Source organism: Heptranchias perlo, chromosome 35 (genome assembly GCF_035084215.1).
Source record: "Heptranchias perlo isolate sHepPer1 chromosome 35, sHepPer1.hap1, whole genome shotgun sequence".
Taxonomy (NCBI): domain Eukaryota; kingdom Metazoa; phylum Chordata; class Chondrichthyes; order Hexanchiformes; family Hexanchidae; genus Heptranchias; species Heptranchias perlo.
Window position 1 is genome coordinate 16,633,845 of NC_090359.1, and position 27,963 is coordinate 16,661,807.

Genomic DNA, 27,963 nt, shown 5'->3' on the forward strand with positions numbered 1-27,963 from the left:
TTAAATGAAGACTTTTTCCTGTGTGACTTCTGAAGTTTTGATCAGTGAAATGTTTGTGAAAGAGACGGATTGAGAGCTTGTAGTGTGGGACAGAAGTGGTGTTATTTAATGGAGAAGCCACAAGATGCTATAAATTGAGTAGTGGTTTCTGTCGTGTAGCGGTTATCACGTTTGCCTCCCACGCGAGCGATTCCCGGGCGGGAACCTATTTTGGGAATTCGCTCCATGTGATTCTCCAGAGTGAGTTTCTTCTCGTGTGAAAAGGGGGCGATAATTGGCTTTTCCTGATAAATTTAGCAACGGCTGCACCACATTCCTTCGGGGGAGAAGGGATTTTGGAGACGAGATGATGGAAGAAAGTGCCCACGAACCTGATTAAATGAGGCCAAACACAAGATAATATTAAGACGTCATCAGCTGAACATTAACATAACCTGAGCTCCGACATCTGGTCTGGTCCCATTCCCCCAGAGTGAGGAATGAGCGGGAGGGGAAATTCCACCCGGTTTATATTTTCCTCCAAGGAGATGTCACAAAGTCCAATTTCCAGTGGAGCCGAAAAAGTTGAGTTTGGAGAGCGTGAGATTGAAGATCTAAAGGTCTCTGGGTTTGATTCTGTGTTCGGCAATTTTTGTTGCTTTGTTCTCATTCTTTGAGTCGATTCTCGCATTTATTTACACTGAAATTTTAACCGGCACAGAAAGGTTGGGGAAGAAATAGACAGGCATCAAGAATGGGAAATATTGATAGTGTCTTTATTGAGCTTTTATTTCTCTATTCTCTTCTGCCTTTTTCTCTGGAATTTGTCTCTCGGTGCCGGGAGACCATTTGATTTGAGGCATTTGTCCTAAACTGATGTCTTTTCCACATCTCGGGGCGGTCAGACCCGCTCTGTCTGTTACTACTTGTGACCATTGACGGGAACAGACGCGAGTTAAACGTTTATCAGCAAACCGACAAAGAGATAACACAACGGGAATCAAACTCATTGGGCATGATTTTATCGAGGTGGGGGGGGGGGGGGGGGGGTCATGGGAGGCGGTCAGGGGTCATGGGAGCTGGTCAGGGGTCATGGGTTGGACAGTCATCGGTGCGAAGACTCAGTCATCGGGGGCTGGGTTCGGGGGTCATCGCGGGGGTCGGAGATCATGGGGTTTGTCGCTCGTGTCGGAGATTTGGAGGGGGTCGGCCGATCGCCTGTATGGGATCACGGCAGGTTGGCTTGTTGGGCCTGGAGGAAGCACTCCTGCTCCTCCGGGCCCACAAGCTGTGCTATAAAGGCATTTACCTGCTGTTTCGGGCCTTCTCGTCTCCTCTCATGTGGTGTCAAGGAGAAGGCCCAGGAATCCCGGCCCCCAGGAGCTAAAAATAAAAAAGCTGTGAAAATGGAGGCCCGCATCCGAGCAACATAAACAGACACACAGACATAGACACACAAACATAAACACACCAATAACCTGAAAGTAACACAGGACTACCTGACAAACAGTGGAAGCAGCATGCTGTGGATCGAGCGAAGCGATCCCACAAACAACGGATCAGATCAAAGCTCTGCCGTCCTGCCACACCCATTTGTGAATGATGGTGGATAATTAAACAACTAACGGGAAGAGGCTCTGTGAACCCCATCCTCAATGATGGTAAAGCCCAGCACGTGAGTGCAAAGTGTTCGCAACCGCCTTCAGCCAGAAGTGCCGAGTGGATGATCAATCTCGGCCTCCTCCCGAAATCCCCACCATCACAGAAGCCAGTCGAACATCGAGGTGAAGAGTGATGCAGAAAGCAGATTTTAAAACCGCTGGAATATCAGTGAAATTAAATTGAGAAACTCTGAGTCAGTTGCACTGCACATTCCACATCCAACATTGGAGATAAATGAGAGAAAAGCTTTTGAAAACATTGAATCGCCGCGTTGAGAAATTGAACTCCGTTCTCCCGCGTGATAGGAAGGGATACTCACCACTATACTAACGAGGAACTGCTGCATTGAATGTATACTCACCCCAGATGGTGTTAGACATGCTTCATGTGTCACTGCATTTCTTTTAACTATTTATTTGATGACAGTTTGTTTCATTTTCCACGGGCCACTCTTGAAAGAATCTTTTACATTTCCATCTCTTTGTTAGACAACAATTGACTCTGTCTTTCTTCCGTTCTTTCTTTCTCTCTTATCGTGGTGAGTTGCCCCGCCTCAGTCCGGGGTTTAATTCCCCGACGGGGAGGTAGCATTTATAAGACGCCAACTTTTAATTTTATGTCTTCGCCGAGCTTCTTCCTAAACAAAAACTACAGAGAAAAAAAACAGGTGATTGTCACTTTCAGAATATTATTGTACGGAGACTATTTGAGGACTGGATGCAGAGCAATTGTGATTTTTACTAACTGGTGGTTTAGGTGACAGATTCGAAATTCATTCATTTCCCCCGCGCAGGTTCAAATCTGACAGAGTTCAGATCCAGTCATTCATCAACCTGTTTCATCTCTGCGTTTCAAAATTCAACAAGTTTCTTGTAGAATTAATAATTCTTAAGTGAATTAAAATTCCACAGCATTGAGTACCTCGAGTTTTATGCTCATTTTAATTGATCTGCAAGATTTCACGAAATCTACGACAGAAATGGAACAAAAATCAGCCAATTTATCCATATTCTGACTCTCAGTATTTCTGAGTCAATCCATGTGTATGTGTGTCTGTTTCTGTGTGTCTGTCTGTGTATGTGCCTCATATTTTCTATATTTTCCTGAGAAGATCTGTCTCACTCTCTCCCGCGTTACCCACATCATGATCCAACATGAGATGGAAAAGTGGTCGGTAATTCTTCTTTCAACAGTGGTCCGTGGAAAGTTAAACAAACTGTCATCAAATGAACAGTTCAAACAGATTCACTGAAACGTGAAGCATCTGTGGTGAATATACGGCAACTGTCTGCACCAATTCCTTGTTAGTATAGTGGTGAGTATCCCCGCCTGTCACGCGGGAGACCGGGGTTAAATTCCCCGACGAGGAGGTTATTGCTGCTTTCGAAGCTTCACTTTCATTTATCTGCAATATTGGATGTTGAAAATACAACGAAAAACTGACTCGGCCTTTCCCACTTCCACAAATTGATTTCACAGCGATTTTAAAAATCTGCTCTCTGCCTCACCCTTCAGCTCGATGTGAGAACCACAATGATGGGCAAGAAACAAAACGCAGAATCGCGCTGTCACCAGCCCGAAACAGAGAGAGAGACAGGTCTTGGCACAGGCGCAGACGTGAAAGATCTCACATACAGCAATGAAAATGATGCATGTTTCAGTGAATCTATTTTAACTACTTCTTTGATGACAATTTGTTTAACTTTCCACATGCCACTGTTGAAAGAAGACTTACTTTCTATCTCTTTGTTAGTCAAGGACCAGAGAAAAATTATTTGGGGAGCAGGGAAAAAGTGACAGATAGAAAGAAAGAGACACTCAGAAACGCATATAACAAGTGAGACAGACATAGTCATATTCACACATACACAAACACACATTCCTAGCTACATAAACACTCACACACAGACATACACACACCAATAACCTGAAAGTAACACAGGACTACTTGACAAACAGTGGAAGCAGCATGCTGTGGATAGAGCTTAGCGATCCCACAAACAACGGATCAGATCAAAGCTCTGCAGTCCTGCCACACCCATTTGTGAATGATGGTGGATAATTAAACAACTAACGGGAAGAGGCTCTGTGAACATCCCCATCCTCAATGATGGTAAAGCCCAGCACGTGAGTGCAAAGTTTTAGAAACCGTCTTCAGCCAGAAGTGCCGAGTGGATGATCCATCTCGGCCTCCTCCCGAAATCCCCACCATCACAGAAGCCAGTCGAACATCGAGGTGACGAGTGACGCTGAGAGCAGATTTTAAAACCGCTGGAATATCAGTGAAATTAAATTGGGGAAAGTGGAAAACTCCGAGTCAGTTTTACACTGTATATTCCGCATCCAATATTGGAAATAAATGAGAGAAAAGCTTTTCAAGGCGGTGAAAGTTTAATCTCCCCGTCGGGGAATTGAACCCCGGTCTCCCGCGTGACAGGCGGGGATACTCACCACTATACTAACGAGGAACTGCTGCATTGAGCCTACACTCATCCCAGATGGTGTTAGACATGCTTCATGTATCAGTGCATTTCTTTTAACTATTTATTTGATGATAGTTTGTTTCATTTTCCACGGGCCACTGTTGAAAGAACCTTTTACATTTCCATCTCTTTCTTGGACAACGACAACTGACTCTGTCTTTCTTTCGTTCTTTTTTTCTCTCTTATCGTGGTGAGTTGCCCCGCCTTCGTCCGGGGTTTAATTCCCCGACGGGGAGGAAGCATTTATCAGACGCCAACTTTAATTTTATGTCTTCGCCAAGCTTCTTCCTAAAAAAAACTAGAGAAAAAAAACAGGTGATTGTCACTTTCAGAATATTATTGTACGGAGACTATTTGAGGACTGGATGCAGAGCAATTGCAATTTTTACAAACTGGTGATGAAGGTGACAGATTAGAAATTCATTCATTTCCACCGCGCAGGTTCGAATCTGACAGACTTCAGATCCCGTCATTTATCAACCCGTTTCATCTCTGCGTTTCAAAATTCAACAAGTTTCTTGTAGAATTAATAATTCTGAATTGAATTAAAATTCCACAGCATTGAACACCTCGAGTTTTATGCTCATTTTAATTGATCTGCAAGATTTCACGAAATCTACGACAGAAATAGAACAAAAATCAGCCAAATTATCCATATTCTGACTCTCCGTATTTCTGAGTCACCCCATGTGTATGTGTGTCTGTTTCTGTGTGTCTGTGTCTGTCTGTCTGTGTATGTGCCTCATATTTTCTATGTTTTCCTGAGAAGATCTCTGTCTCTTCCTCTGTCTCACTCTCTCCCGCACTCCCCACATCATGATCCAACATGAGATGGAAAAGTGGTCGATAATTCTTCTTTCAACAGTGGTCCGTGGAAAGTTAAACAAACTGTCATCAAATGAATAATTCAAACAGATTCACTGAAACCTGAAGCATCTGTGGTGAACGTACATCGCCTTCCGGCTCCAGTTCCTCGTTAGTATCGTGGTGAGTATCAGTGTCTATCACCCTGGAGACTGGGGTCAATTCCCCGACGGGAAGGTCTGCCTTTCGAAGCTTCACTTTCATTTATCTGCAACATCGGATGAGGAAAATACAGTGAAAAACTGACTCGGACTTTTCCACTTTCCACGATTTAATTTCACTGATATTCCAGCAATTTTAAAATCTGCTCTCTGCCTCACTCTTCACCTCGATGTCAGAACCACAATAATGAGGAAGAAATAAAACGCAGAATCGCGCTGTGAACAGACCCGGGCTAATTCACCAGCCCGAAACAGAGAGAGACAGAAAACTGCTCAATATTCCAGGATCATCCTGGAATGTAAAGATACACCCGGTATCTCTTCTCGACTCCAAACCGACTTCTTGCACCCCCTGCCTCCTCCACCCTCACCACAAAAATTGCCATGAGCTCATGGACTATTTTGTCACTAAGATTGAGACCATCCGTTCAGCTGCCGCTCCAGTTGAAAACTCTCCAGTTTCTGGAGTCATACTGAGCACAAAAGAAGATGGTAGTGGTTGTTGGAGGCCAATCATCTCAGCCCCAGGACATTGCTGCAGGAGTTCCTCAAGGCAGTGTCTTTGGCCCAACCATCTTCAGCTGCTTCATCAATGACATTCCCTCCATCATAAGGTCAGAAATGGGGATGCTCGCTGACGATTGCGCAGTGTTCAGTTCCATTCGCAACCCCACAGATAAGAAGCAGTCCGTGCCCACATGCAGCACGACCTGGACAACATCCAGGCTTGGGCTGATAAGTGGCAAGTAACATTTAGGCTGTACAAGTGCCAGGCAATGACAATCTCCAACAAGAGAGAGTCCAACCACATCCCCTTGACATTCAATGGCATTACTATCGACGAGTCCCCCACTATCAACATCCTGGAGGTCACCATTGACCAGAAACATAACTGGACCAGCCACATAGATACTGTGGCTACAAGAGCAGATAGAGGCTGGGTATTCTGTGGTGAGTGACTCACCTCCTGACCCCCCCAAAGCCTTTCTACCATCTATAAAGTACTCTTTATAGATGGTATACTCTCCACTTGCCTGGATGAGTGCAGCTCCAACAACACTCAAGAAGCTCGACACCATCCAGGACAAAGCAGCCCACTTGATTGGCACCACATCTACCACCTTAAACATTAACTCCCTTCACCACAGGCGCACCATGGCTGCAGTGTGTACCATCCACAGGATGCACTGCAGCAACTTGCCAAGGCTTCTTCGACAGCACCTCCCAAACCCGTGACCTGTACCGCCGAAAAGGACAAGGGCAGCAGGCACATGGGAACAACACCACCTGCACGTTCCCCTCCAAGTCACTCACCATCCCGACTTGGAAATATATCACCGTTCCTTTATCGTCACTGGGTCGAAGTCCTGGAATTCCCTTCCTGACAGCGCAGTCGGAGAATCGTCACCATACGGACTGCAGCGGTTCAAGAAGGCGGCTCACCACGACCTTCTCAAGGGCAATTAGTGGATGGACAAGAAATGGTGTCCTTGCCAGTGACGCCCACATCCCATGAACGATTAAAAAAATGCAATAATGGCACCGGTGGGATAAAAAACCATGCGTGCAGAGCACAATGTAGAACAGTCCATCACCTCAACCACTCGGCCACCTCGTCGCATGAACAGTGCAAAGAAAACCCTTTTATTTTATTGTTTCAAGGCAAAAATCTTGGACTCATCGGTCAGAGTAAGAAAGCCACCTTTCAATCGCCCGTTCCCAGATCCTGAGCAGACGGCTTTTTACAAGGTAGCGTGGCCGAGCGGTCTAAGGCGCTGGATTTAGGCTCCAGTCCCTGCGGGGGCGTGGGTTCGAATCCCACCGCTACCATAATTTGAAGTGCTAATTATTTTGGCCTCACACGAAGAATCCTTCTGTTTGAAGCAGTGCCATGCGCGCCATTGCTGTTGTTTGGGCACAACTGCCACACCTGATGCACTTCGTCGTGATCGTTTTGTGGTTAATACTCTGCGTTGTGGTCGCAGTAACATCGGAGCAAATCCGAGTCTCCACAGAGCTCATTTACCGATTTTCGCCTCTGTCACATATAATAAGAGAATGCAGCAAGAAATCAATCTTTAGCACAAGAAATAATATTATTTTGGTGAAACATTTTAATTCCGTCAAATCCCAGCACTCTCACATGCCTGTACTTGATGTTCCACAGTTCAAACCCGCCTCTTCTCCCGGCTTTTTCTTCCTTCCACAGTCAATAGGCCGCCTTTACTTTCCTCCTTCCATTTTATGGACACTTCCCTGCGGCATTGCCAACTCTAACATTCACTTTCACGATCTCACGCCTTTCAGTTTGTTCTGCTCCGACCGCTGTTTCTATTGGGCACATGTCCCATTCGCACCAATGTTCATTTGTGCCTTGAAACCAGTCGATACATTTCGATCTGCGTGACCGCTCGACAGACAAACACGACGAAAGCAGGGCTGGTCTCTGGAAAGACAGCCGCCCGAATGTTCACGAAATTTACTTGGGGAATCTTGTGATCCAGGGGATGGTAACTGAAGAACTGGTTTTTGTTTTGACGCTTGTTGGCTCTTTTCTCTCAGCAGTTGAGTTGCGTGAGCGACGGGCAGCGCAACAGAGCTGCGAATGGCGGTTGAAAGGTTCACATTCGGCAAGTTGGGGCGGTGCAGTAATATCCGATGAGAGATACTCGCTTTCCCGGGGCGTCATTGTGCACTTTGATTGATACTTCACGTTATTCACATCTTACACTCGCAGCACCTCCGGGCGGCAATCAGGACTTTGCTGATTTGAGCAGAGTTCAGCGAGCAATGCAAAATTCATCCACCGTGGCTTCGGATTGGACTGAAACCCAAGTCTTCTGGATGAATATAATGAAGGAACCAACACATCAAACGGTAAATGCAATAATGGCGCGGATGGGATAAAAACCATGCGTGGAGAGAGAGGTCGAGAGTGAGCATGTGGCGGTGCGTGGCGTTGAGCGTGGATCTCAGGAAGCGGCGGGAGCAGTGGTTGGAGGAACGCTGAATATCATGGAGATATCTGGAATCATGGGTGGATCCGAAACATGAAGGGTGGAATTTAAGTTGGAATCCACGTGGAATAAGTCGGAGCCGGACACAGTTGCTGAGGAAGGAGATGTGTCTGTGAAAGTGAGTTTTAGTAGAAACCTGATCAAACACTCTCTCTTCAGCAGCACCGACTCTCTCTACTTCAGAGCTGTCCTGGTCCGCAGTTCCATTTCATCCTTCGCCTCATCCGGCGATTGAACAAAAAACTTTTTTTCTTCCTTTCAGGTGTCAAGGACCGCAAGTTTCAACAACTCTTAGATACCAACAACCCTCCCGATCCTTCTTCCCCTTCACTTTTCTCTGACCCCATCCCTCCCTCCAATCTCTTTGTCGTGTTTTCACCATTCCCTCTGACCATCCCCTCTCTGACCCCGAACGTCAGTCCTCAGCAAAGGCTTCAGTTTCATCCCCTTACGCCCCCACCTCAATGAGTTTCGAGCTCGACACGATGCTGAGCTCTTCTTCCATCACCTTCACCTCATCGCCCATTTCTTTGTCCAGGAATCTTCCCCCCGCACAGCGGACCCTTTCTCCCATCTTCAGAATTCTCGGTCCACCTGGACCCCTCCCTCTATCCTCTTACCCTCTCTTGATCTTTTCATTGTGAACTGCCAGCGTGACATCGGCCGTCTCAATTTCTCTGCTCCCCTCACTCACTCTAACCTCCCTCCCTCTGAACTTGCAGCACTCCGTTCTCTCGAGTCTGACCCTGACATTGTCATTAAACCTGCTGACAATGGCGGCTCTGTTGTTGTTATGAGGTGAGTAGACCTCTACCTAACGGAGGCTGAACGCCAACTCTCCGACATCCTCCTACCTTCCCCTGGACCATGATCCCACCACCCAACATCAATCCATAGTTTCGCAGACCATCACTGACCTTATCTCCTGTGTAGAACTTCTCCCCACGGCCTCCAACCTCATAGTCCCCCAAGCCCGCTTCTACCTCCTTCCCAAGATCCAAAAACTGGACTGTCCCAGGAGACCCATCGTCTCAGCCTGATCTTGCCCCGCGGAACAAACTTCTTCCTATTTCGACTCTACTTTCTCTCCCGTTGTCCAGTTTATTCCGATCTCTATCCGCAACTCATCCGATGCCTTCCGCCACTTGAACAACTTCCAGTTCCCCGGCCCTAACCCTCTCCTTTTCACCCAGGACGTCCAGTCCAACTACACCTCCATCCCCCACCAGGACGGCCTGCGGGCCCCCTGCCTCTTCCACGAAAGATGGCCTAACCAATCCCCATCCTCCACCACCCTCCTCTGCCTGGCTGAACTTGTGGGAGAGGTGGAACATTCTTTGTTCCAGTCCTACTCAGCTCCCCTCCCTCACCTCTTTTTCCGGTACATTGATGACTGTATCGATGTCGCTTCCTGCTCTCGCCCCAGTCAAGTTTGCTTCCAATTTTCACCCTTCCCCTCACACGGTCCATCTCCGAACCTTCCCTTCCATTCCTCTTTCTCCATTTTCAGGGATAGGCTGTCAACCAAAATCTATTATAAGCCCCCCGACCCCCACAGCTACTTTGATTACATTTCCTCCCACCCCGCTTCCTGTAAGGACTCTATTCCCTTCTCCCAGTTTCTCCGTCTCCATTGTGTCTGTTCTGACGATGCCACCTTGCGCACCAGTACTTCCGATATGTCTTCCTTTTTTCTCAACAGAGGACTCCCCTCCACTGTAGTTGACTGGGCCCTCGACTGTGTCCGTCCTATTTCCTTCACTTCTGCCCTTACCCATTCCACTCCCTCCCAGAACCACGGTAGGTCCCCCTTGTCCTTGGCTTCCACCCCACCAGCCTCCACATTAAAAGTATCATCCTCCGCCATTTCCACCACGTCCAAGCGCGATGCCACCACCAAAAACACCTTCCCCTCCCCTCCCCTTTCAGCCTTCCGAAGGGACCGCTCCCTCCACAACACCCTGGTCCACTCTTCCATCACCCCCAACACTCGATCTCCTCCCCACGGTACCTTCCCATTCGAGTGCAGGAGATGCAACACCTGCCCTTTCACCTCCTCCCTTCCCACCTTCCAGGGCCCCAAACATTCCTTCCAGGTGAAACAGTGATTTATTTGTAATAGCTTTGCTGAACACCTCCGCTCAGTCCACAAGCGTGACCCTGACCTACGGTCGCTTGCCGTTTTAATTCCCCGTCCCAATCCCACTCTGACCTCTCTGTCCCCTACCTCTTACACCGTTCCAATGAAGCTCAACATAAGCTCGAGAAACAGCACCTCATCTTTCGATCAGGCTCTTTACAACCTTCTGAACTCAACATTGATTTCAATAACTTCAGATCATAAACACTGATCACATTTTTTCGGAGATCAAGTGCTGATTGTGGTTCTAATGTTGCCATTAACAGCTCCTCTGGACCCATCTTTTGTTTCTTTACTAGTCCCATTACCACCCTCCTTGCCTTGCACCATCATTCCTTTTGTCATTTAATCACTCCTGCCCTCCACCCTATCAGAGACCTTCCCTTTTGTTCTTTCCTCCCCTCCCCTTCCTCCCCCATCCCTTTTCCTGACGCTGGACTTGCTTAAAAACTGTTTAATCTTCAACTTTTTCCAGTTCTGACGAAGGGTCATCGACCTGAAACGTTAACTCTGTTTCTCTCTCCACAGACACTGCCTGACTTGCTGATTATTTCCAGCATTTTCTGTTTTTATTTCAGATTTCCAGCATCCGCAGTATTTTGCTTCTAATATCTCCTTCTGTTGCTCGGGGTCAAATTTTGTTCAAAAACGATCCTCTGAAGCGCCTTGGGACGTTTCGCTACGTTAAAGGCGCTATTTAAATTGTTCGGGCAACCATGTCATCACCTGACGTATGGCGCCGTGATCGTATAGTGGTTAGTACTCTGCGCTGTGGCCGCAGCAACCTCGGTTCGAATCCGAGTCACGGCATCGTGTACGCTGCTTCTTTTGTTCTCGACCGCGCGAGCAAATATAATGCAACAATGTCCCAATCTTTAATACATAACAAACATATTTTTTGTTGGTGTCGAAAACCTATTTATTCCATCAAATCCCACCTCTCTCACATGCCTGTATTTGATGTTCCACAGTTCAAACCCGCCTCTTCTCCCAGCTTTTTCTTCCTTCCACAGTCAATAGGCCGCCTTTCCTTTCCTCCTTCCATTTCATGGACACTTTCCTGCTCCATTGCCGACTCTAACATTCACTTTCACGATCTCACGCCTTTAAGTTTGTTCTGCTCCGACCGCTGTTTCTATTGGGCACATGTCCCATTCACACCAATGTTCATTTGTGCCTTGAAACCAGTCGATACATTTCGATCTGCGTGACCGCTCGACAGACAAACACGACGAAAGCAGGGCTGGTCTCTGGAAAGACAGCCGCCCGATTGTTCACGAAATTTACTTGGGGAATCTTGTGATCCAGGGGATGGTAACTGAAGAACTGGTTTTTGTTTTGATGCTTGTTGGCTCTTTTCTCTCAGCAGTTGAGTTGCGTGAGTGACGGGCAGCGCTACAGAGCTGCGAATGGCGGTTGATAGGTGCACATTTGGCAAGTTGGGGCGGTGCAGTAAGATCGGAAGTGTTCCGCCTTGATCTTAATAGTTCTGTTGAAACATGCGATTGAATCGAGTAGAGGATAAATGTAAAGAGCGCCTGTGGGGAAAATGGAGCGATTACAGGTCATGAGCGGAAGGTCTTTCAAAATTCTCGTGACGCAGGACGCTGTGTGCGGAAACGGCAGATTTTAAAGCGCGTGTGTCGGAAAGTAAAGTGCGATCTTGTGTGTGAGAAGAGCACAAGAAAGTTGTGCTTGAAGCCACGCCCTTGAGGGGAGTTGCATGTTTCCAGGAAAACTGCTCCAGTGAAAGCTGAAAAATAAACCCAGAAACTGCTGGCAACACTCAGCAGGTCAGGAAACATCATTACCAGGGCGTCATTGTTCACTTTTATTGATACTAAAGACCTGTACAAGATGGACGGGTTGCACCTCAACGGTGCTGGGACCAATGTCCCCTCAGGGATGTTACCCTTGTCTTATCAGCGAGCAATGCCGACCGTTACTGGGCCTCAGCTATTTACAATCTATATGAGTGTAATGTATTGAAGATCTCTGACGATGCAAAGCATCTGTGAGGAGGACACAAAGAGTCTGCAAAGTTTATAGACAGGTTAAGTGAATGGGCAAGAAAGTGGAAGATGGAGTATAATGTGGGGAAGTTTGAGGTTATTCACTTTAGTAGAAAGAATAGAAAAACAGAATATTTTTAAAATGATGAGCAACTATTAAATGTTCGTGTTCAGAGAGACTTGAGTGTCCTGGTATAAGAAACACAAGAAGTTAACATGTCGGTACAGCAAGCAATTAGGAAGGCAAATGAAATGTTGGTCTTTATTTCAAGTGTTTGGAATACATGAGTAAGGATTTTGTTGCAATTGTACAGGGCTTTGGTGAGACCACAACTGGAATTGCAGTTTTGGTCTCCTTATTTAAGAAAGGGTTCTCAGGACGTTTCACGTTGACCACGGTCTGACGGCCTTGTGTTCGAAGGGGTTACTCCTCAGGAACTTCTACACCTGGGACAGATAGTGGGGGGGAGCGGTCCAGCTTGATGGGACATCCTGCACCTGCTCGGCCAGCACAGCCAGACCCAGCCTTCTCAGTGTGTTGGCCAGGTAGAAACTCAGCACGTAATGACACTTGGTATCTGCGTACTGGGGCTCTACACACATCCTGAGGCAGCCACACACAAAGGTGGCTGTCAGGATCAGAGCAGCATTGTAGACGCTCTTTCCCCATTTGTCTGGAAGCTTGTACATGGTGACCCTGCGGACACATTCTACCTTGGACCTCCAGGGAAAGTGGAGGATATCTCGCGTGACTGTGACGGCGGAGTTTTGGGGAACGGGCCAGAGCTGGGTCATGTAGAGCAACACGGTGAGTACCTCACACCTTATCACCAGGTTCCTGCCGGTTATGGAGAGGGATCACCCCACCCACATATCAAGCTTCTGTTTGGCCTTAGTGATCCGCTCCTCCCAGTTCTTTCTACCGGCCAGGGGCCCCTTGAACCAGATCCCCAAAACCTTCAGGTAGTCGGATCTGACAGTGAAGGGGACAAAGGACCGGGTCTCCCAACTGCCAAAGAACATGGCCTCACTCTTACTTTGGCTCACCCTGGCCCCCGAGGCCAGCTCGAAATGGATGCAGATGCCCATCAGTGTGTGGACCGACTGCTGGTCGGAGCAGTTGAAGTGAATTTAATAACGAGCGGTCAATCTGCGAGGCCAGTCATATGCCAGCTCGCCAAGCAGAAAATGTACCAGAGAGTCTGAAATTATTCGTTCTGGGAACTGAAGTATATAGAAATTCAAGAGAATAACTTTTCTGAATTCAAACATTTCCTGTGACCAGAACCCCGACCACCTCCTGTGGAACAAACGGATTTGTGTTAACATTGCAGAATATCCATTGGAAATCCACATTTTGAATTGACACATTCAGCATTGCACAAATTACGGATTGGTGTCGGTCATTCAAACATTACCACAGACACTCGCTTTATTTCATCTTATTCATCTCTCCCCCACCGTGAGATAAATATCTAACCCTCTGACACCAAAATCAATGAGCGACATATGTTTTCATCACGTTCATCGCTAAGAATTAAGAGATCATCATTAGTACAGCTGATTCAGACACTCTAAGAGGTCTCTATTGGGCCTCTGTGAATGATCAATCGATGGATTGAAAAGGGCAGGTCAGTTAAAATCTGATTTTTTTTCCCGTATTAACAAACAGCCAAGTGATCAGGAGATTCTAATTGCCAGTTTAGTGCAGACACCATGTGATGAGTTCAGCACTCACTCTTAAGCAAACTGAGAGCTGGTCTGCTTCTGGATCTGTGATATTGGAAGGAGTGACTGGTTGTGTTTCAGAGGTCTGTGTTGTGCTGATGACTGGAGCATAAAAAACATCCTTGTGCTGAAATCTACGCCTGATTCTTTGGTGCCTCGTGCGTTTGGGCCTTTTGACCATCTGCTTTGCTTAGACAGCCTGTCATTGTTCTTCTTAGAGAAACAAATATATGGAAGATAAACAATCCTAGAATCTCACAGCATGGAAGGAGGCCATTCGACCCATCGTGCCAATGCCAGCTCTTTGAAGGAGGTACCCAATTACTCCCATTCCCGTGCTCTTTACCCATAAACTCTGCAATTTTTTTCCTTTTCAAGTATTTATCGAATTATCCTTTTAAAGTTACGATTGAATCTAGCTCCACCATCCTTTACGAACATACGAGTAGGCCATTCGGACCCTCGAGCCTGCTCTGCCATTTGATAAGCTCATGGCGATCTGATTGTGATCTCAACCTTACTTTCCCGTCTATCGACCAGATCCTTTGACTCCCTTGTTAAGCAGGAATCTATCTTACTCAGCCTTAAAAATATTCAATGATCCTGCCCCCACCGCTCTTTGGGGAAGGGAGTTCCACAGATTTACGATCCTGTGAGAGAAAAAAATGTGTCCTCATCTCCGTCTTAAATGGAGACTCCTTATTCTTAAACTGAGGGCCCTCGTTCTAGACTCTCCCACAAGGGGAGACATCACCTCAGCATCTACCCCTTCTAGTCCCCTGAGATCACCTCTCATTCTTCTAAGCGCCAACTCCAACAGGCCCAACTTGTCCAACCTTTCCTCATAAAATAACTCCGTCATCCCAGGAATCGATCGAGTGAACTTTCTTTGAACCGCCTCCAAAGCAATTATTGTCCTTTCTTAAATAAGGAGACCACAATTGCATACAGCATTCCAGATGTGTTCTCACCAATGCTCTGTACAACTGTCACAAAACATCTCTATTTTTATATTCCAGTCCCCTTGCAATAAATAGCAACATTCCATTTACCTTCCCAATCACTTGCTGTACCTGCAATCCAACTTTTTGTGATTCATGTACTAGGACACCCAGATCCCTCTGTACCTCAGAGTTCTGCAATCTCTCTCCATTTAAATAATATACTGCTTTTGAATTCCTCCTGCCAAGTGGGCAAGTTCACATTCTCCCACATTGGACTCCATCTGTCAAATTTTTGACCACTTACTTAACCTATCTGTATCCTTTTGCAGACCCCTTATGTCCTCTTCACAACTTACTTTCCTATCTGCCTTTGTGTCATCAGAAAATTTAGCAATCATACATTCGGTCCCTTCATCCAAGTCATTGATATAGATTGTAAATAGTTGAGTTCCAAGCACTTATCCCTGTGGCACTCCACTCGTTACACCTTGCAACCTGAAAATGACCCATTTATGCCTACTCTCTGTTTCCTGTTAGCTAATCAATCCTTTATCCATACTAATATATTACCCCTACACCATGAGCTCTTATTTTGTGTGGTAGCCTTTGATGTGGCACCTTGTCAAAAGCCTTCTGGAAATCAAAGTACACCACATCCACAGGATCCCCTTTATCCACGTTGCTTGTTACTTCCTCAAAGAACTCTAATTAATTAGTCAAACACGATTTCCCTTTCACAAAGCCGTATTAACTCTGCCTGATTGCATTGAGATTGTCTAAGTGCCCTGCTACAACCTCCTTAATAACAAATTCTAACATTTTCCCTAAGATAGATGTTAAGCTAACTGGCCTGTAGTTTCCTGCTTTCTGTCGCCATTCTTTCTTGAACAGAGGAGTTACATTTGCTAATTTCCAATATGATGGGGACTGGAGAAAGGCAGATGTTACTCCTATTGTTAAAAAGGCAGCAAAATTCACCAAGGAAACTACTGACCAGTGAGTTTAACGTCCATTGTGGGTAAAGTTATGGAAATGCTTATTAAAGGTAAGTTCAAGGAGCTTGTGAATAGAAATATAACCTTAAAAGATAGACAATTTGCGTTCATGAAAGGGGAAGTCTTGCCAATCTAGCTCACTATTTTTCTTTGAACGTGTGGCAAAGGAGTGTGATATTGGTAAGGTAGTGGATGTGGTGTACATGGATTTCAGGAAGGCCTTTGATACAGTTCCTCTCGAAAGGCTGGTACTGAAAACAAAGAATGCGGAAATGAGTGGAAATGTTTTTCAGTGGGTGTGTAATTTGTTCACCGATAGAATCCAGAGGGCAGTGGTGAGGGATTGTCATCAGCTTGCAAGAATGTTACCAGTGGGGTTCCACAGTGATCTGTTTTGGACCTCTTTTGTTTAATATCTTCATAAGTGATCTGGAACTAAGCGTAAATTTACAGATGATGCAAAGCTGATGAAGATGGTAGACTGCAAAACTGAACAGGATAAGCTACAGGAGGATTTAAATACTTGGGCATCGGACAGACAGGTAGCAGATGAAATTTAATGTAGAGGAATGCAAAGTGCTTCACACGGGGACAAAAAAAACCAGGAATGAACTATTGCAACAACAAGAAAAACAACGTCCATTTATAGATCACCTTTAACACAATAAAATGCTTCATGTGATGGTTATCAGACAAAATTTGACACCGAGCTACATAATGAGATATTAGGACAGGTGACCAAAAACTTGGTCAAAGAGGTAGGTTTTACGAAGTGTGTTAGATGGAAGGAGAGAGAAGTGGAGAGGTTTAGGGAGGAAGTTCCAGAGCTTAGGGCTGAGACAACTGAAGCCACGGCCACCAATTGTGGTGCAATGGAAATCGGGCTGCACACGAGACCAGAGTTGGATGAACGCAGAGTTCTTGGTGGGCTGTAGGGCTAAAGATAGGAAGGGGCGAGGCCATGGAGGGATTTGAACATAAAGGTGAGCATTTTTAATTCGAGGTGTTGCCGGACCAGGAGCCGATGTAGGACAGCGAGCACAGGGGTGATGAGTGAATGGGAGTTGGTCGAGTAAGGATATGGGCAGCAGAGTTTTGGATGAGCTCAAAATTACGGAGGGTGGAAGCTGGAAGGACAGCAGTGATAGCATTGGAATAGTGGAGCCCAGATATAACTAAGGCATGGATGAGGATTTAATAGCAGATGAGCTGAGGCAGGGGTGGAGACGGACAATTTTACAGGAGGTGGAAACAGGCGGTCTTGGTGATGGAGAAGATATGTGGTCAGAAGGTCAGCTTAGGGTCAATTAGGACGCCTGGGTTGCTAACAGTCTCGTTCATCCTCAGAGAGTGGCCACGGAGAGAGATGGATTTGGTGGGGAGGAAACGGAGTTTGTGACAGGGACTGAAGATAATGGATTCGGTCTTCCCAATAATTAATTGGAGGAAATTTCTCCTCATCCACTGCTCGATGGTGGACAAGCAATATGACAACTCAGAGGCAGTGGAGGGGTGGAGAGAGGTGATGGTGAGGTAGAGCTGTGTGTCATCAGTGTACATGTAGAATCTGATGTAGTGTTTTAGGATGATGTCGGCGAAGGGCAGCATGTAAATGAAGAATAGGAGGGGGCCAAGCGTAGATCACTGGGGGAATCCATTACTTAACTGGAAAGAAAATAATGTCCATGGCAATGAAAAAGATCGGGGGGAGTAGATTGATAATAAATTGAAGCTGTCGCATCAATGCTCGGCGGCAGTGAGTAAAGCAAATCAGATGCTGAGATGCATTTAAAGGTCAATATTGAGCCGAAATAGTTTGGGAATCCTGCTACTGTAAAATTATAGGTGCAATCGCACTTACAATGCTGTGTACAGTTCTGGTCACCACAGTACAAAAAGCATAATGCAGCTATTGAGAGGACAGAGAAGAGAGCAATCAGAATGATTGAGCGGGTGGAGAGATTGAATTATGTTGAGTGATTATGTAAATTGGGCATGTTCTCACTGGAAACGGGAATGTTTAGAGGTGATACTATTGCTGTTTTTAGGTTTCTAAATCGACTGGATAATGTAGACTGTGACAAAATATTTCACCATGTTCAGAAGAGTAGAACCAGAGGAGACGGCCTGCACTTGAAGCCAGGTAAATTCAAAACTAAGCTCCATAAAGAATATTTCAGTGAGCAAGTGGTCACTCTATAGAACAGGTTCCCCAGGGAGGTGGTGAAAGCAGTTCATATTGAATCATTCAAATGCAAATTAGATAGAATCTTACAGAAAATAACATTTCTCATTTCAGTATCTGAGTAATTTGAGACATGACATGTGGTAAGTGTCACATGTTTGGGAGGAACAGGTGCCTTTGGGCCTATGGTTCCCAAAGCTCTCGATGACTGGGGGATTCCTGGCCTTGTGTCAGGGTCTGTTGTGGATTCATTGATAGAGATTGATTGCAACGATTAGTCAACAACCCCATTGTCGTTGTATCATGTGACTAACCGGATAGTGGAAGGCGAGCTGGATGGACCTTGGTCTTTTTCCATCCAGCAATTCTTATGTTTATGGACACACGAGTGTGGCTGTGGGGCGGTGCCCAGTGAGTGGAGAACAATGGGTGGGCACAGTGTGTGTTGCCATTTCAGAGAGTATACCATCCTCAAAATCCAAACTATTCCCAGGGGGGATATTGAGGTCCCTTCATTAAACAGTTAAACTTGATATCCAACAACAGAACAGAGCTCGGACTCTGTCTCCCACATGAATGTGGAGATACTCGAGGGCCCTCGGGGCTGGTGGGAATGCACCAGGCCTGAGTCAGCACCGACAAGAGAACTGGAAACTAACAGAACAGGAAACAACACTGAATTGTGCAATGATGTAGTTTTCCTTATACTTTCGTAAATTTACAGTGGGAAAGGATCTCAGAGTGAGTGACTGTGTATCTGAGAGGGCAGGCAGTGTGTGAGAGGAACGAGAGGAGTATAGGATGGAATATAAGGAACAATTGAGGCTGGATTTTACTATTTTCATTATTTAAATAATTTAACAATTAGAGTCAGTGGATATTTCACCATATTCTTTAACTCGTCTCTGAATTTACTCTGGGTCCCTGCATAAATAAACGGGTTTAGGCAGGAACTCAAAAGCTGAAGCATAAATCCGCTTTCCTCCAGAATAAAATTTGAATCATCGAAATTGGAACCTGAGAAATAACTAACGTTCGCAATTCGCACATAGAGGAAAGTTATAAGAAACAACAACCATAACAGGATGAGACTGCCCGAGATACAGAAGAGCAAAACGATGGATTTCCTCCGGTTCTCCATCTCTGGGTCACTCTGATTCTCAACGTTGCTGCGGACCTGGAGTCTTCTGCGGATTCTAATGGCCGCTAAAATGTGTCTGACGGTCTGAGCATTGAGCAATAAAATCACAATGAATGGGAGACAAGGGGTTAAAATGCGGTGAATCCAGTCAAATGCAGCCCATGCGGGTGAGGTGTAAAATATTAACTTGATGTTGCAGAACCAGGGTATGTTGTTAATTGTATACAAAGGTTCATATATAAAATACCAGAATGTATTTTTTAAACAGCTCAGGACACAGACCGTTCCGATAACCACAGCCGCCGTTTTCTCGGTGCAATATTTTGTTTTCAGCTTCTGGCAGCAAATGGCTACAAATCGATCAAAGGTGAACACGACCGTTACCCAGACAGAACTGTCTCTGATTGCATAAATTAACACAAAACTGAGAGAACAGACCGGAGTGATGGACAGGAAACTGAATGGGAAATAAATACCAACAATGCGGTTTAATATCACAGCCGTGATAATGACCAGGAGATCCGTCACCGCCATGGACACCAGGTAGGAAGTGATACATCTGGAGAGACCGCACCTTCCTCGGGACAGGATCACAATCACCGCCAAGTTAGCTGTAAGAGAGAAGGAGAGAGACAGAGCATGTGTACGTGTGTGAGAGAGAACAGGAGCGTTAATGATCCGACTCCCAGCAAAATAATCCAATTGACAGGATTCTGTGTGAAACTTATAGCTTTGACACTTGATCCTGAGTTGAAAACCGATCCTTACCCTCTGGACACCTGTATCTGTGCTAAAATAATCATCCGCATTGAAATCAGACAGGCCAAAGACTTCAGAATGTAAATGAATATAATAAAACATAATGGGAACAAGAAACCCATTAAAACCAATGCGGGAACGTCAAATAGACAAGAAAAGAAACAAATCTTAAAGAATCAGTAAAATGGTTCATAATAAATGCGAAGATTAGGTGACAGGAAAATAAACGTATTACAGAAGATTTTTTAAGAGAATAAATAATAAAAGAATTGACAATGAAACTGGAAACAACCAATAAAGTACAAAAAACTTGCATTTAAAACCGACCATGTCCTGTCGGAGCCCAAATCGCTCTCATCCGATGAATTCATAGAATCATAGAAAGTTACGGCACGGAAGGAGGCCATTCGGCCCATCATGTCCGTGACGACTGAAAAAGAGCTATCCAGCTTTATCCCCCTTTCCAGCACTCGGTCTGTAGCCCTGTAGGTTACAGCACTTCAAGTACACATCCAAGGACTTTTTAAATGAGTCGAGGGTTTCTGCCTCTCCCACCCTTTCAGGCACTGAGTTCCAGACTCCCACCACCCTCTGGGTGAAAATAATTTCTCCTCAGCTCCAGTCTAGCCCTTCTACCAATTACCTACAATCCAAGCTGTCGAATTATTCACTGTTGGAAGCACAAACACAGCGCGGTCTAAGTTTGGAGCAAATCCAGATTCATTCATAAAACGGACACTTGTTACATTGTTTATATTTTTGTCAATAATTGGCTGCCCAATAATGTCCCTTCAATCAAGTCAGTTATTAAATTCAGTCGGGAATTATTTAATCACTGAATAATCTCAATCGATAAAGAACTTGTTGAAATTATTCCGTGCTGTAAATAATTATCAAAACGAAGACAAGTAAATGAATCATTTAATAAACCCAGTCAGTAATGAATAAATCCAGAGATTAAATTCAACCAGTAGCTTCACGATTATACAGTTACGTCTGTAATTGGTTGAATTATTAATACATCCAATCAGTATTACATATTTTTGATTTAATTTGCTTTAATTAATGAAACCGTAACTATCAGTGAACCATCCTGTATTGGTGCCTGGAATGCTGGCATCAAACGCAAAGAATTTTCACCCTGATGTTGCTGTTTAGCGGATCGCCAGCGGTTCCACTTCTTATTCATCTGTAGAGGCTCCGATATATCTTCAGGGGCAACTTCACAATTAGAGTGGAAATGCCCTGAGTAAAAAGGAATGGTCACGGTACCCGAGGGTTGAGAGCGTCTTTGGAAGCGAACCCCACCACCAGTCAGTCTGCAGCAAGGAACAAAATAATTTCCTACATATCTTATAATAACGTGATAATACCACTCACAACACAACGGCAGCAATACAATATATTCTCTGATATAACAGAGTACACCTTCCACAGTGCAGCACCAATAAACACAACATAACTACATATACACCGGAATAACAGTGGGATAATTCACCCACAGTAATAATGTTCATAACACAATAGAACTACATCTACACGGTGAGAACAGTGTGACAATTCACTTACAATAACACAATAGACCTACATGTACACCGTGATAACAGATGAAAACATTGTCTTCCTTTCAGCCACAAACTCCATTCCCTCGCCATCGACTCCATCCCTGTTCCTGGCCATTTTCTGAGGCCGAACCAGACTGTTCACAATCTTGGCGTCCTATTTGACTCTGAGTGCAGTTTCGGACCCATATCCTCTCCACCACCAAGGTCACCACCTTCCACCTCCGTAACTACTGGTCTCTGCCCCTGCCTCAGCTCATCTGCTGCTGAAACCTTCATCCATGCTGTTGTGACCTCTAAACTCGACTATTCCAATGCTCTCCTGGCTGGCCTCCTGCCTTGCACCCTCCGTAAACTTGAGCGCATCCAAAATTTTGCAGCTGGTATCATAACTCGCAACAAGTCCTGTTCACCCATCAACCTTGAGTTCGATGATCTACATTGGCTCCCTTTCCGACAACACCTCAATTTTAAAATTCTTATCCTTGTACTCAAATACTCAGCCTCGCTCCTCCCAATCTCTGTAGCCTCCTCCAGCCCTACAATCCTCCGAGATCTCTGCACTCCTCCAGTAACAGGGCCAATAACACATCAGGTAGTGGTACTGGTAAAGCCGAGAAGCGCACAGTTAAAGGGGAGAAACGATACAGTTAAAGCAGAGAAATGATACCGTTTAAGGAGAGAAATTATACCATTGAAGGGGAGAAATGATATCATTAAAGGGATAAATTACACCGGTAAAGAGCAGAAATGATATAATTAAAGGTGACACATAAAAGGCAGATATTTATACTGTTGAAGGGGAGAAATTACACAGTCACAGGGGAGAAGTGATAGTAAAAGCGGCGAATTTATACATTTAAAGGGGAGAGATTGCACTATTATAGGGGAGAAATATTGGTAAAGGGGAGAAATTATACAGTTAAAGGAGAGAAATTATACTGTTAAAGAGAAGAAATTATACCGGTAAAGTGGAGAAATTATATCATTAAAGGGGAGAAACGATACAATTAAAAGGGAGAAACGATACCAGTGAACTAGAGCAGTGATACAGTTAAACAACGATTTCCATAACTAATAACTAACTACAATACTTTACCTGGAACACTGATAGCTGCAAGGATGGGATAATAAATGGCAAATAACAGTCCTTTAGGTGAACCGTGCATTTCTATCAGAAGCTCTGCTCTACATTCAAGGGTTGACACAGTTATACCTGATGTCAGCCTCCAGGGAGACAATTCGGTGCTTTGGTCTTTTATATTAATTACAGTAATTGATACAAACAGATTAGTGCAGCCGTTGCCAGGCTCGTGTTTTTGTTTTGATGAAATTGGATCTGACACAGCTCTAAAGTGAAATACCGAGAAACCACAGTATGATCCCGATTACATTTCTTCAGAAAAGATAATGAAAAGCTTGACAGGTAGTTACCATTGGTGAGGGTGAGCCTTGTACACGAGGAAGACCCCGGGTTTAAACACCTCTTAATGCTGAATTAACAGATCTCAGCACAAGGTATAACTGATCAGAGACACTCTCCTTCTGCAACCGGAAAACGCAGCCAATTTCTCGATCCTGGTCGTACACCCACTTTAACCCACATCTCTGCGTATGATGTGGACAGGTCCAGTTCAGCACGGTTACATTCAGTGTGCAACGTGCCCAATTCAGCCCGAGCCATGTGCATTAACTCTACCTCCACTACCTGTGTGTGGTCAGGATACTTGTCCGACATCCAATCTTGGATGAGCCCCAATTTCCTTCAGTTTAACATTGCGAAGACTGAAGCCATCGTGTTCAGCCCCGCCACCAACGCGTATCCTCACCACCATTTCTATTCCCCTCCCAGCTACTTTCACAGGCTGTATGGAGCTTTGGTCAGACCCCATCTGGAGTACTGCATTCAGTTTTGGGCACCACATCCTCGGAAGGATGTGTTGGCCTTGGAGGTGGTGCAATGCAGATTCACCATAATGATACCCGGGCTGAGAGGGTTAAGTTATGAGGGCAGGTTGCATAAACGTGGCTTGTATTGCGTTGATATAGAAGTTTGAGGGGCGATCTAATTGAGGTGTTTAAAATGTTAAAATTATTTGATAGATTAGATTGAGAATCAATTTCCTCTGATGGCGGAATGAAGAACGAGGAGACATAATTTTATAAATTAGTGCTCAGTCATTCGAACAGATTCGGATGTGACGCCAAATGGTAATCAATGTCTTCTTTTTTAATAGTCAAATCAAACATGTGAAAGTATCCAATATTATAAGACAGTAATAATAGAGTGAAGTCACTTATCATACAGATATTAAAACAATATCACACCGTTTGGTCTCTGGGCAGAGTTTGTAATTAAGTTGGCGGTGTAATCCTCTCAAGTCTTCTGACAGTTTCGAAGTCTTTTTACAGCTTGGTCGATCTCTGGACAGAGGTTGTAGTCTTCTGACAGCTGGGTGAACTTCGCTAATTGCTCTGCACCGTCCTCTCCCCTGAGCTCAAAAGATGTTGGGTTTTTAAAGCTCCGTGGTAGGAGCCTCACAACATATACGGCGTTCTTATTCATAAAACTCTTCTAGATTTATGAGGTTATTTGACCACAAAATATAATGTTGCCAGCTTGACCCATCCGGTCACAAAATCCTCCGAAAGAAATTTTTTTAAAAATAGAATTTAAGTGGTCAGCTTAACTCATCTTGTCACAAAACCCTCTGCAAAATGATTTGTCACAGAGGCCAAGTGACCACTGATTGCTCCTCATACATCGAGCTGCCTGCCCGCATTGTGTTCTTATCACCATCCCTGCTGCTTTTCCTGAGTCATTGTCCATAGCTGTCTTGCCTTACAATGGAAATGGTCAAGGTCAGTTTTTTTTTGTTCGGTCATCGGATGTGGGCGTCGCTGGCGAGGCCGGCATTTATTGCCCATCCCTAATTGCCCTTGAGAAGGTGGTGGTGAGCTGCCTTCTTGAACCGCTGCAGTCCGTGTGGTGAAGGTTCTCCCACAGTGCTGTTAGGAAGGGAGTTCCAGGATTTTGACCCAGCGACAATGAAGGAACGTCGATATATTTCCAAGTCGGGATGGTGTGTGACTTGGAAGGGAACGTGCAGGTGGTGTTGTTCCCATGTGCCTGCTGCCCTTGTCCTTCTAGGTGGTAGAGGTCTCGGGTTTGGGAGGTGCTGTCAAAGAAGCCTTGGCGGGTTGCTGCAGTGCATCCTGTGGATGGTACACACTGCAGCCACTGTGCACCGCTGGTGAAGGGAGTGAATGTTCAGGGTGGTGGATGGGGTGCCAATCAAGCGGGCTGCTTTGTCCTGGATGGTGTCGAGCTTCTTGAGTGTTTTTGGAGCTGCACTCATCCAGGCAAGTGGAGGGTATTCCATCACACTCCTGATTTGTGCCTTGTAGATGGTGGAAAGGTTTTGGGAGTCAGAACGTGAGTCACTCGCCGCAGAATACCCAGCCTCTGACCTGCTCTTGTAGCCACAGTATTTGTATGGCTGGTCCAGTTAAGTTTCTGGTCAATGGTGACCCCCAGGATGTTGATGGTGGGGCTTCGGTGATGGTAATGACGTTGAATGGCAAGGGGAGGTGGTTAGACTCTCTCTTATTGGTGATGGTCATTGCCTGGCACTTGTCTGGCACGAGTGTTACTTGCCACTTATCAGCCCTAGACTGGATGTTGTCCAGGTCTTGCTGCCTGCGGGCTCGGACTGCTTCATTATTTGAGGGGTTGCGAATGGAACTGAACACTGTGCAATCATCAGCGAACATCCCCATTTCTGACCTTATGATAGAGGGAAGGTCATTGATGAAGCAGCTGAAAATGGTTGGGCCGAGGACACTGCCCTGAGGAACTCCTGCAGCAATGTCCTGGGGCTGAAATGATTTGTCTACAACAACCACTACCATCTTCTTTTGTTCTCGGTATGACTCCAGCCACTGGAGCGTTTTCCCCGATTCCCATTGACTTCAATTTTACTAGGGCTCCTTGGTGCCACACTTGGTCAAATGTTGCCTTGATGTCAAGTGCAGTTATTCTCACCTCACCTCAGGAATTCAGCTCTTTTGTCCATGTTTGGACCAAGGCTGCAATGAGGTCTGGAGCCGAGTGGTCCTGGCGGAACCCTAACTGAGCATTGATGAGCAGGTTATTGGTGAGTAAGTACCGCTTGATAGCACTGTCGACGACACCTTCCATCACTTTGCTGATGATTGAGAGTAGACTAATGGGGCAGTAATTGGCTGGATTGGATTTGTCCTGAGACTGTGACCCCTGGTTTTGGGCTCCTCAGCCATGGGGAACATCCTCCCTGCATCTGGTCTGTCCAGTCCTGTTCGAATTTTATATGTTTCACTGAGATCACCTCTCATTATTCTAAACTCGAGTGAATACAGGTCTAGTCAACCCAATCTCTCCTCATAAGTCAGTCCTGCCATCCCAGGAATCAGTCCAGGAAACCTTTGTTGCACTTCCTCCTGGCAAGGACTTCATTCCTCAGATAAGGAGACTAAAACTGCACACAATACTCCAGATGTGGTCTCACCAAGGCCCTGTATAACTGCAGTAAAACATCCCTGCTCCTATACTCAAATCCTCTTGCAATGAAGGCCAACATACCATTCGCCTTCCGAACTGCTTGCTGCACCTGAATGCTCGCTTTCAGCGACTGGTGTGCAAAGACACCCAGGTTTCGTTGCACCTCCCCTTTTCCCAATCTATCACCATTCAGATAATAATCTGATTTTACAACCAAAGTGAATAACTTCACATTTAACCACGTTATACTGCATCTGCCATGTTTTTGCCCACTCACCCAACTTATATAAATCATATTGGAACCTCTTTGTATCCTCCTCACAGCTCACATTTCACCCCAGCTTTGGGTCGTGTACAGGGACCTTGGAACAGAGGAACATTAAAGTGGACGAGGAGCAAGAGGATAGTCACCTGTTTCTGTCCTGTAAGATCCTAAGCTTCATTGAGAATGAATTCATGAAGCATTTCTACATCGTATTTTTTGCAACATTGTAAAATAGCCCAAAGTAGATCTCTTGCCCAGTATATCCAGTTTGTAAAATCTCCCTGAAATATTTACATGTAAATCAAACAGTCAGAAGAGGGTAGGATGGACCTACACTACACTTGAATGTATTGTCATCTATTGGGTTTAAAGTTTCCGAACACTATTTGTCAATAGTGTGAGGAAGCTCAGAGTGAAAGTGAGGAGGGGCCGTCTGACTGCAGTTTCCACTGGAAGAAAATTCACCTTCAGTGTGTACAGTGAGCAGAAATGAATTGCTATTGTTAAAAGTTCCCACTAACTTGTTATTCTACTTTAACAGAACAAGCCTGGATCTCCTGCTATGTTTAAACACTAAACTTCAGTGGTTATAGCTGAAGTAAAATAATACTATGATTTGATTTAAATGGAGGCGTGGTTTCCACCTGCCAAAGAATGTTGTCTGAAGCGAGGGTGTTCACTGCTAACAGCTCCCATCCTGTTTAATAGACCCCCTGAATGTCTGATTTACCAAAAAGAAACCCAGCTTTGTAAAGTTAAACATTCTCATTAATCGGAAGAACATTTTATGAACAAATTTCAGTATTTCATAAGGCAAGGGTGGCCCAGACATGGATTGTACCCAATTCAGTGTAAAGTTATGAAAACCACAGCCAGTTTAGCGACCAGGGGACATAACCTTAAAGTTAGAATTAGGACTTTCAGGAGTGAAGTGAAGAGACACTTCGACACGCAAAGAGTGGGAGAAGTTAGGAACACTCTTCCACAAATGGCAGTTGATGCTAGCTCAATTGTTAAATCTATTATCTCAGATTAAAATTGTGACCCAAAAGGTAAGGGATATGACGAAGGCAGGTATATGGAGTTATGTCATGGATCAACCATGATCTCTTTGAATGGTGGACCAGGATCGAGGGGCGAAATGACCTTCTCCTGTTCCTATGATCACTCTTCAAATACAGTGAATGATAATAATGTAAATAGTTCATCCTATTTTCAAATTGCAATAAAATCTTCAGGGCCTGTCGTGAGGGGAAGCTGAAGATGAGAAACTTCTGTCTGCTCACAAGACAGGTGAAATTCAAATCCAACAGAGTTAAGTCACAACCTCTGGGCTCCCCATCCCTCGCCCTCTCACTGTGCCTGTACCCAATAGGCACATCATTGCCCCCTGTGTACATTAACCTTCACACTGAGCATTTGAAATCTACCTGGAGCCCCACCCCCACTAAACAAGAATCTTTACATCAGGGGCAGGGATCTTCAATCTTGGAAGAGAGTTCCAAGTCCACCGACTCTCAATCCGA

At 45.2% G+C, this 27,963-nt stretch overlaps 1 protein-coding gene, 1 long non-coding RNA gene and 3 other non-coding genes across 5 annotated transcripts; 3 read left to right on the plus strand and 2 right to left on the minus strand.

The window, feature by feature from the left end:
- Positions 1-4,037: 4,037 nt before the first annotated feature.
- trnad-guc (transfer RNA aspartic acid (anticodon GUC)) lies at positions 4,038-4,109 on the minus strand. The gene has a single exon. It is a non-coding gene; the product is annotated as a tRNA-Asp (tRNA).
- Positions 4,110-6,897: 2,788 nt separating this feature from the next.
- trnal-uag (transfer RNA leucine (anticodon UAG)) lies at positions 6,898-6,979 on the plus strand. The gene has a single exon. It is a non-coding gene; the product is annotated as a tRNA-Leu (tRNA).
- Positions 6,980-11,044: 4,065 nt separating this feature from the next.
- trnah-gug (transfer RNA histidin (anticodon GUG)) lies at positions 11,045-11,116 on the plus strand. Its single transcript has one exon. It is a non-coding gene; the product is annotated as a tRNA-His (tRNA).
- A 6,969-nt stretch (positions 11,117-18,085) lies between these two features.
- LOC137302374 (uncharacterized) lies at positions 18,086-20,297 on the plus strand. The gene is made up of 2 exons (XR_010958449.1): positions 18,086-18,128; positions 19,645-20,297. It is a non-coding gene; the product is annotated as an uncharacterized lncRNA (long non-coding RNA).
- LOC137302369 (probable G-protein coupled receptor 139) lies at positions 19,015-22,801 on the minus strand. The gene is made up of 2 exons (XM_067972001.1): positions 22,732-22,801; positions 19,015-19,922 (listed from the first exon to the last, which is right to left on the minus strand). Exons 1-2 carry the CDS (start codon positions 22,799-22,801, stop codon positions 19,015-19,017), a joined length of 978 nt encoding a protein of 325 aa, XP_067828102.1.
- Positions 22,802-27,963: the final 5,162 nt, after the last annotated feature.

Bases quoted from the DNA above. Each gene is read 5' to 3' on its own strand.
- LOC137302369 (XM_067972001.1), bottom strand. From the start codon at position 22,801: ATGCACGGTTCACCTAAAGGACTGTTATTTGCCATTTATTATCCCATC. The intron at 19,923-22,731 runs GTAAAGTATTGT...TCTCTCTTACAG, and splicing joins TGCAGCTATCAGTGTTCCAG to CTAACTTGGCGGTGATTGTG.